The sequence below is a fragment of the Zingiber officinale genome, chromosome 5B (assembly GCF_018446385.1).
Source record: "Zingiber officinale cultivar Zhangliang chromosome 5B, Zo_v1.1, whole genome shotgun sequence".
NCBI classification, from domain to species: domain Eukaryota; kingdom Viridiplantae; phylum Streptophyta; class Magnoliopsida; order Zingiberales; family Zingiberaceae; genus Zingiber; species Zingiber officinale.
Genome location: NC_055995.1, coordinates 100,212,373 through 100,222,987, shown reverse-complemented (window position 1 = coordinate 100,222,987; position 10,615 = coordinate 100,212,373). Strand labels below are relative to the sequence as shown.

General features: G+C 39.3%; 1 protein-coding gene across 1 annotated transcript; it reads left to right on the top strand.

Annotated features, from left to right (window-relative positions):
- The first annotated feature begins 3,552 nt into the window (after window positions 1-3,552).
- Window positions 3,553-5,682, top strand: LOC121985178 (protein HOTHEAD-like). The gene is made up of 3 exons (XM_042538473.1): window positions 3,553-3,684; window positions 3,802-5,287; window positions 5,413-5,682. The coding sequence occupies exons 1-3, from the start codon at window positions 3,588-3,590 to the stop codon at window positions 5,459-5,461; spliced, it is 1,632 nt and encodes a 543-aa protein (XP_042394407.1). The 5' UTR covers window positions 3,553-3,587; the 3' UTR covers window positions 5,462-5,682.
- Window positions 5,683-10,615: the final 4,933 nt, after the last annotated feature.

Here is a 10,615-nt window from a genome sequence, read left to right as displayed (position 1 = left end):
ACGAGAAGGAAGCGTGCGATGGTTTCGAGGGACGAAAGCCGGAGCGGAAGATTGCTCAGGGAGCAAGAGACGCAGCTAGCGAGAAGGATGGCACGCGGTGCGTCCGAGGGACGAAGACTGCGGATGAGTACGCCGGTGGACGAGAAGGAAACACGCGGCGATTCTGAGGGACGAAAAGCCGGAGGGAAACCCGCTCGAGAAGACCGGAAGTTGGGTTCGGGTGAGCCTTATTCCGGATGGCAGAGATCATACAAGTAAGCGGATCCGGAGCGAAAGACCCAGACCGAGGTGGGACTGAAACGGAGCAGAGGTCCCGGACGAAAAAGTCAACCAGAGTTGACTTTCGGGGTCCAGACCAGCCTTTTGACCAAGATCAAGTTTTGACTCGATCTGATCATTGGGGGATAAAGTTTATCCCCCCCAGGGCGCCCGGAACCCTTCGGGGCGCCCCGACCAAGGCTATAAATATAGCCTTGGTCCAGAAGTTTTTCAACAATCACGAGCACTTCATTTCCAAACACTTGTACGCTTTAGTTGTAGTTAAGCTTCTGTTTCTACGCTTCAACGTTGTAAGAGGCTTCTCCGCCTGAAGGAGTTTTTAGTACTTAATCTTCCTTGGATTAACAACCACGTCGGTTGTAACCAAGTAAACACTCATGCCTCTTATTTTATGATTTTCATTTACTGCTTTACTTTATTTATGTAAGTGTTAGCTTAAAGAGTTCGAGAAAGGGTTGTGTTTATAGGACTATCCAACAACTCCCTTCCAACCGGCCTCAACGGTCCTACACTTTTGACAAGTTGTAGCTTCTAATGCGGTTAACTTCTTAAGGTAGTAACACACTTAGTAGGTGGTATTTCGTTTTGCTGTTGGCTACGAAGTCATTTTTCTCCATCTTCGCCCAAAGATATTATTCTGTTTCTTCTCCTTGTTGATCCTTGAGAACTACAAAATCGTATTTGATTATTAAAAGAATTTCAAAATCGATTTTTAGAAATACCTCTATTCGACGTTTCCAGTGTGCGAATTCCCCCTTGAACTTTGGGGGGTAAATGCTTGGTCCGGTCATCATCTCCTTGCTTTAGCAAGTGATTAGTCCTTCTAGAGCGGTCCGAGGCTCTAATACTAATTGTAGGTCCCGGTGCGACTGACAAAGGGGCCCCATATCCGAAGTGAGATCTGAGAGGTGAATTGCCTGAAATTATAAGTATACACTTCCTCAATCTTTCGATTTAAGTTAGACAAACACTTAATAAATGAATTGAAAGATAAAATACATAAAAAGGAAACACGAGATAATTAGCGAATCCTCAGATGTGTGGAAGGCTCGTACAAGCGTTGAAAGCACAACTACGAAAAAAAGAATAATAAATTTGAAATACAGAAAGTGTTGTTAAATGAAGAGGACTAAGGCTCTATTTATAACCTACTGATCGAATTATCCGGTTTGCTGATGTGGCATCTCCAAGCACCTGGACTCGGTCTGGGCACCCTTAGTTGTGCGCCTTATCTGCTCGCAACGTCTACTCAATTGTGCAATGATAAAAATTCATCCTTGTCTGGGCATCTGGACCCGTCTGGGTACTCGAAGTGCTGCTGACGTGGACCTGAAAGTCATCCGCAGTAGCGCCTATTCGACGAGGCGCCCAAAGGAGTCCGGGCGCCTAGACAAGTCAACATAGTGTTGGTTTATCCGGTCTTCTGCTCTAGTCGATTAGGTGATTCTCCGGCCATTCAGAGTTGAGCTCATCCGAACCCAACTCCGACCTTCTCTTCGAGTAGTCTTCCGCTCCGGCTTCTCATCTCTCAGAAACACCGCGCATATCCTTCTCGCTCCACCAACATACTCTTCTGTAGTTTCTCGCGCATCTCTCGAATGCACCGAGCCTATCGACTCACTTCCCATATCATCTTTCTCATCCACTATATTTTTCCCTCGATTTCTTTTATTTTTAAATTCCTACATAGATCCACCAATATTTTAGAAAATTTAATCTAATTTACCATACCAAAATTTATCCGAAGTACTTAGGGGGCGTTTGGTTTAGGGGATTAGGAGTGGGGAATAGGAATGAGAATGAGAATTATTAATTGTCATTGTTAATGTTTGGATTATAGGAATAGGAATACAAATAAGGGAATGAATCATTAAAATTGGGTAATAACTCATTCCCATGTACCTCCCCTTCAATGAGTCATTACCCTATTTTGATCAATCAAAATATTCCCTTATTCCAAAAATACCCTTGATCTAAAACTAAAATTTTCTCCCTTAATATCAAATATCAAAATTTATTTATTTATTTTTTCTTTCATATAACTTCTCTCCTTGTTCTCTCTCATCATATTTTCTTTCTCATCATTTTATCACATACTTTCTCTTTCCTTAATCTCTCCTATCACACTCTCTTCCTTCTTTTTTTCTCATTACACTTTCTCTCTCATCATACTTTCTCTCTCCTCAATCTCTTCCATCACACTCTCTTCCTTCTTTTCTTCTCATTATACTTTCTCTCTCATCATACTTTCTCTCTCCTTAGTATCTCCCATCACACTCTCTTTTCTCTTTTTTTTTCTCATCACACTTTCGCTCTCATCACACTTTCTCTCTCCTCAATCTCTCTTGTCATACTCCCTCCTTTTTTTCCTCAACACGCTTTCTCTCTCATCATACTTTCTCTCTCCTCAGTCTCTCCCATCACACGCTCTTTTCTCTCTTTTTTTCTCACCACACTTTCGCTCTCATCACACTTTCTCTCTGCTCAATCTCTTTTGTTACACTCCCTCCTTTTTTTTTTCCTCAACACACTTTCTCTCTCATCATACTTTTTCTCTTCTCAATCTCTCCCATCACACTCACTGTTCTCTTTTTTTCTCATCACACTTTCTCTCTCATCATACTTTCTCTCTTACCATACTTTCTCTCTCCTCAATCTCTCTCATCACACTCTCTCTCCTCATTTTTTCTCATTACATTTTCTCTTTCTCTTCATCCTCTTCCATCATACTTTCTCTCACATCATATTTTCTCTCTCATCTTCTCTCATCATGCTCTCTCCTATCACACTATCTTTTCTCATTTTCTCTCATCACACTTTCTCTCTCTTCATTATTTCTCATCATACTTTCTCTTATCATTCTCTTTCATCATATTTTTCTCTCGCATTCATCTTTCTCTCACATCTAATTTTTTCTCTTATTTTTCTTTAAGGGTAAAAAAGAAAATTTTGATTTATTCCGATAAAAAATATGCAATTAACCAAAGATTATTTTTAATAATGATATCTATACTCATATTCATTTTCATTCCATAATATAATGATTCTCATTCTGATTCTATTAATAGGAAAGAACCAAACATCATTCTCATTCTGATCCTATTAATAGGAAAGAACCAAACATCTTCTTACAGTATACTTTAACACTCAAGACTAGAAGACACCAATAAAAATATTCATTTACAAGAAAGATTTTTGTTTTCGAACAAGATGTAAGAAGGTCGACTATGTCTTCTTCTTAGTCAATTACACGTGTCATCCTTATCTTATTTAAAGCTGCTCATTGATTAAGGGGCAGTTAGTGAATCATGGATTTGGAAAGTCAAAGAAAGCTCATTTCTGTGGTTGCTGCTGCAATTATTATCTTCTTCTTCCGCTTCAATTGCTTCTGCTATGCTCAGAACTGTAATGTGTCTCTTTTTCTTAATTAATCAATACCTTTTTTTTTTTAATGATCAAGAGCCCTTTTAATTCATGCTAACTATCGTAAGTAGTTGTATATGCATGGTTTGTTCTGAACAGCGCCCGCGTTCGACTTCGTGAAGCATGCGGCAGATGCTCCGCGGGTGTCGTACCACGACTACATCATCGTCGGCGGCGGGACAGCTGGTTGCCCCTTGGCCGCCACCCTCTCGGAGAGGTTCGATGTGCTGGTGCTGGAAAGAGGCGGATCGCCTTACGGGAATCCCAACGTTTCCAACCTCGCTTCTTTGGTCGAGAACCTTGCCTACCTCACCCCGACCTCGCCGGCGCAGCGTTTCGTCTCCGAGGATGGAGTCATCAATAGACGAGCTCGCTGCCTTGGCGGCGGCACCTGCATCAACGGCGGCTTCTACTCGCGCGCCAGTCTCCGGGAGGTGATGGATATGCAATTGAATCCGAAGTTGGCCGACCAGTCGTTCCAGTGGGTGGAGCGAGAGTTGGTTTTCTGGCCTCAGCTGACGGAGTGGACTTCAGCCTTCAGGGCAGGGCTTCTGGAGGCTGGAGTTACCCCTGATAACGGCTTCACCTACGAGCACTTGGACGGCGCCAAGGTCGGGGGGACCACGTTCGACCCAACCGGCCATCGCCACACCGCCGCCGATCTGCTCAAGTACGCCGACCCTGCCAGGATCACCGTGCTCTTGCGCGCCACGGCGCAAGGGATCTTGTTCAGGAACGTTACTGGCCAGCATAAGAACCCGCAGGCGTACGGCGTGGTGTACAAGGACGAAGCCGGCAACATCCACGAGGCCCGCCTCAAGGACTTCTCCGCAGGAGAAATCATACTGTCAGCCGGTGCTCTCGGTAGCCCGCAGTTACTCATGTTGAGCGGCGTCGGCCCCGCGGACCACCTCAAGTCCTTCGGCATCGAGGTGGTCCTGGACCAGCCGATGGTCGGCCATGGAATTGCTGACAACCCATCGAACATCTTGGCCGCGCCTTCGCCGGAGCCACTGACAATCAGTGCGGCTCAAGTCGTCGGAATCCAGCCGGGCTACTACATGGAGTCCTTGACGGGCTTCTTGGTTGCAGCGCTTTTGGGAGACAGCTCCTTCCAAGGCGGCGTAGTAGCTGAGAAATTAGCGAAGCCTCTCTCCCGAGGATATCTTCGTCTTAAGAATCTCGACGCAGAGGACAATCCATCAGTAACCTACAACTACTTCACAGAGCCTGAGGATCTTAGAACATGCGTGGAGGGATTGCAGACGGTCATGAGAGTGATCGATACCCAAGCGTTGTCCGAATTCAGATACCCGAATCAAACGGTGGAGTACTTGTTGGCTCTCACCGCAAGCTTAGTCGTCAATAACAGAGCAAGAAGTGCGCAGGACGCCACTTCGCTGGAGCAATACTGCAAGGACCTCGTGCTAACCCTTAGCCATTTCCACGGCGGGTGCGAAGTAGGGAAGGTGGTCGACCATGAGTACAGAGTGATCGGCGTGGGCGGGCTCAGGGTGATTGATGGATCCACTTTCAGTTTCTCCCCAGGAACTAATCCTCAAGCTACTCTCATGATGTTGGGCAGGTAATAGTCATCTGAATTTCAGTGCTCACAAAATTATACTATGTGTCTAATTTTGATTATTATAAAAGCATGCTAATCACCAATGAATGAACTGCTGCTGTTTTTTGTGATGGTGATATTTGTAGGTACATGGGAGTTCTGATAGGAAATGGTGGTGTTGAACCAAGTGACTGATCCTTCTTACTTAATATAGCCGAGCCTATCCTCTATTTATTTTCACAATAAATATAATATTATAGCAATTTGCATAATAAATGTAATATATGGTAAAAGATGATTCATTCATTTCCAACGTCTCCTCCGTCAATCTATTCCTATGCCAATATAGAAAAGATAAATTATGAATATTACTAATCATTAATGTAGGTGGTTAAGACATGGAAAAGACATATTTGTGCGTGCCAAATTTCGACCTCAAAATCTCATATGATAATATTTTATATTTCAATCAGTGTACTGTCTAATATGATCTATGTTTATGTGTTTTAATTCTCTATGGAGACACTAAATTTATCTACTATAAATGAGAGCTAAAACCATCATTAGAACATAGCCCTTGTAGCCCTAAAAGACGTCCAAATCATAAGTGATTAATCTATGGTTTCTTTTGCACTTTATTTATAACCTCAAGTTTTATATGGATAGGCTTCTACAAGTGCTCCAAATTTTATCGGTCATTAAGTACTTTGTTAGAGTAGTTTGTTTGTTGACTAAAACTTATCCAATTAATTACTTAAATATGTGTATCTTTTGAGTGTCAAAATTAAGTTTAAAAAGACTAAATTGTGCGAGTAGAGAGATTAAAGTCAAATGCACAATAATGGATATGACAATTCTAACTTTTGTAACTTAAAGATAAAGATTGTATATTCTTATAATTTCGGTAAAACAATAGACATTTAGGGCGCTTAGTTCACGGAAGAGAATAAAAATGAGAATAAAATTGATAGAGATGGAGAATGAGAATGAAGGAATTTCAATTCGAATAATATTTTTCCATTCCTTTCATTTTAACCCGTAATGACCCATTCGTTTATTTAGGGGATTGAATCCGTAGGATCAACTATCAATCTTCCAAATCAAATATTAACTTATAATCTCTTTTCTATTCCCCACTCTCATTCCATCAAATCAATCACCCCCTTAAACCTTTTCATTTCCAGCTAATCGACTTACGATTTGACTCGACAATGTTTTACCATTTTTACCCTGATGATAGACTCATGGATTAAATGCTCTGTTTGTATAGCATATCATTTGAAAACTTTATCGTAGACATAATGTTAATCTCATCAAGAAAATTTTAATCGAAAATATAGTTGAATCCATTGAGATAAAAAAAACATAAAAAAAAATTCAACTTTTACTACCTTCTAGTCTAAACTTTCTTAAAAAAGAGAACTTTAAAATCATCACCGCTCACTACTATTGAATGTAAATAAATCTATATATATATATATATAATTTTTGAATTAAAAAAATAATTAAAATATTTTTTAAAAATTTTATTTCTAGGATTCATACTTCCCAATTGAGTTATAATTTATAAATTTTTTTTTAAAAAAAAATTTTATCTCTAGAGTTCAGATTTTCCAATTAGATTATAGTATTTAGTAAAAAAAAATTAAAAATAAAATAAATTTAAGTATTTATGGAGTAGTGTAATATCTTTAGGGGATATATTCATGGATTAAGGATTTATATATAAGAAAATATTGATTTTTTAAAATTTAAAATGGAAATAATAGATATGTATGTTATTATTATTATTTTTTAAATTTTGAATTAAAAAATTAATTAAAATATTTTTTAAGATTTTATTTAAAGATTCATATATCTCAATTGAGTTATAATTTTCAAACTAATTTTTTTTTTTTTTAGATTTTACATCAACGAGAAATATTCTGAATAAAGAATTATGATAAATATTCTGAATAAAGAATTAAATCATATTATTATCTACTTGTCTGTGCAACGAACAGTATTCCTCACACAAAAAATCACTTTCTGCAAAGCTTCAAACGGTTCCAGAAGAAGTTAATATATGCATTTTGTACAATTCTCTCTAGTCAGTATTCCAGTTAAATACAATGCCACCAAAATTTTGCATCACATGCATTCTTTATATGCATAGAAAAAACAAGCGGTAATTTACCAAAAGGCATACTACAGTTAATGTATTTATCAAAAAGCGCATCATAGTTTTGTATTTACCAAAAGGCGGAGTTTGCCAAAGTCAATTCCCAGATTAACCCTCTGGCTAACCTGACAACCGCCTTTTTCAAACACATTTTTCCAAGCATTCAAGCCGAAAGTAGAATAGAAAAATAATTTGTGGTTCAGATACACATCTTCTCACCGTCTCTCTCCCTTCATCCCTCTGTGTGGTGTTATAAACTTGAAAGAAAAAAAAAATATATGAACCCTGCGCTTGTCATTACTGCTCGTGGCGGTTGGCGATTGCAATAGACGAGTTAGGTTTATGGCATAATTGCGTAAGAGTTGCTAGAGGAGACGAAGGACAAATTAAGTTAAGAAGGTCAGCCGAGAAGGACAAACTTCTTGCAAGAGGGAAATTAGTAGAAGCACACATTTAAAGATTTAGACATGTATGTATGGATTTTTTTACTGTAAAATAGGCTAGTGAAGGTAAATAAAAAGTACACCATTTATGTATGAAGGGTGGCAGCAAAAATTGGTTTTATGGTTAATTTTGGTTGTGTGGGGAATAATATTCAATAACACCTGAATTATGATGTAATAGAAGACTTAATCGATTTAATTCATGTTAGTTTTTGACGTAAATAGTTAAGTTTGGCTAAAAATTGTTTATTTATGGTTTAGGGTTTAGTCAGTGGTGGGCCTAGTTTACAAGAAGTATCTGCTTCAAAAGTGGCCTGATATCTATGATATCAGGCCCACCTTGGGCCTGATATCGATAATGTGTTATGTGGTTAAAACTTTACTTTTACATCAGACCCTTCCTAGTTTGAGCAAAATTACAATTTAACTACAGAAAAAGATTATGGAGTTGCAAATTTACTAAAATAGTTTGTAATTTATTTATCAGGGATGATCATATAACCGAGAAAATTCTATCTGAGATATGGAATACTCTTGATGCAACTTCTAGCATTGGACATGCGGATAATGTAGGAGAAGTATCCAGAACAAATATTCCATCATCTTCACAGTATAGTTGTGTGCATAACACAAATAGAAATACAAGCAGTAATTTCACATTTGATCTAAATGAAGAAGCTAGTATTCAAGAAGATGAGGTTATGAACCCGTGTGCAACACTTGTTGATTACTATGAGCCTAGTTGGAGTGAGGAGGAAGGGTATTATAACTGAAATGGAGAGGAAATGCAATGCAATACAGATGTACAAGAATTCTTTGCTGATGATATGCAGATTGAACAATATGAAATATCTCAAGAGCAGTATAGTGACTTAGAGGAGGAGTTCCCAATAGCTGATGATCCATATATTCTAAATTCTCGATTGCTCCAAAGGCCAATTGAAGAGGCAACAGATCAGCATGAATTTTTTGTAGGACAGATATTTCAGTCTCGACAAGAGTTCAAGAATCAACTTGTGAAGCATGCCATGGTTAAACATATGAGATATAACCCAGTTGACACTAGGAAAAATAAAGTAAAAGCTGTCTGCTTCAATCAACCGTGTAAGTGGAGAGTAGTTGCCAGGGGGATGTCGAGTTCATTGTTACGAAATATATAAAGGAACACCAATGTGGGACCATTAGGGAAAGTGCTGATCATCAAGCATGCTCTTCATCCTTTGTAGCTTCTTTTGTTGAAGAGCAATTTCTTGCTAATGAACAATACAAGCCAAGTATGATTATAGAAGATATAAAAGCCAGGTTCGGAGTGACCATATCCTACAGAAAAGCTTACATAGCTCGAGAGAAAGCGATGAAGAAAGTTGTTGGAGATTATGATCAAGCATATAGAGATCTTCCACTATATTTGCGTGAGTTAAGAGTAAGAGATCCTGAAACCTATGTTGCACTACACAGGAATGGGGATAATCAGTTCCAATGATGTTTTTGGGCTTTTGGAGCTTGTAGGAGAGTATTCAGGTCTTATCTGCGTAAATTAATTGGAATTGATGCCACACACCTAAGAGGCAAATATCCGGGTGTGTTGTTGATGGCTACATCAATAGATGCTAATGACAATATCCTCCCAGTAGCCTTTGGAATCGCTAAAGTTGAATGTGGGTCTGCATGGGAGTGGTTTCTGGATCATACGAAGAGATTCTTTAATGTTGATCCAGAGTCAATGAGTATAGTATCAGATAGACATCGTGGCATTATAGCAGCAGTTAGGAAAGTCTACCCTACTGCCCATCATACTTTTTGTTGCCACCACATGTCTTGCAATATGGTAACAGATACTGGGAGTAGGTCAGGTTTAGGGTTGTTTTGGGCAGCTGCTCGAGCAAACACAACACTACAATATGATCTCATAATGCAGTCCATGCTGGAAAAACATCCAGATGCTCATAAGTGGCTTCAGAACATTGACCCTAAAAGATGGGCTAATGCACACTTTAGTGGGAGAAGGTACACAATGCTAACCACCAATTGTGTAGAGAGTTTAAATGTTATGTTCAAGGAGACGCGTGAACTTCCGATAAACAGGTTAATTGATAATACCCGAAGAAAGGTAGCTCAATGGTTCTGTAACCGTAAGGAGGAAGCGTCGAAATGGTATGTAGCGTTGACACCTCATGCTACCAAAGAAATGCAATCAAGGAGGGAGAAAGCTAGACGATATAAAGTCCACCCCTACTCTCAATCCGAAATGGAAGTAGAGACATGGGGTGCTTCGTACATTGTTGATTTGGAGAGGAAATATTGTAACTGTGGGGAGTTTTAAATTTCAGGATTGCCTTGCTCACATGCAAATGCCGTCATAATTCACCGGAACATGGATACCCTCCCATATTGTGAGCATTACTTTCATTCACATAATTGGAAAACGACATACATGGATCGTATTTACCCCTGTCGAAGCAAAGAATTTTGGCCTAGGAGTGTCAACAACATTATAGTGCTATGTCCCCGTAGCCTTGTGCAGCCTGGTAGGCGAAAGAAGGCAAGGATCGAGTCAAAACATAATGGGAAGGTAAAAATCAAATGCAGCAGGTGCAAACAACTGGGCCATAATCGGAGGACCTGTAGAATGCCGCCAGCCCCTGGATCTTGACTGAATTGTAAATTGGAGGAGTTGATGCATATGTTTTGTATGAAGTACATAAATAGGTTTGTAAGACAAACAGTTGTTAAAAGTGATGTTTC

Excerpts from the sequence above, each read along its gene's own strand:
- LOC121985178 (XM_042538473.1), top strand. The coding sequence starts at position 3,588 with ATGGATTTGGAAAGTCAAAGAAAGCTCATTTCTGTGGTTGCTGCTGCA. Across the intron at positions 3,685-3,801 it reads CTTCTGCTATGCTCAGAACT|CGCCCGCGTTCGACTTCGTG; the intron begins GTAATGTGTCTC and ends TGTTCTGAACAG. Across the intron at positions 5,288-5,412 it reads ACTCTCATGATGTTGGGCAG|GTACATGGGAGTTCTGATAG; the intron begins GTAATAGTCATC and ends TGATATTTGTAG.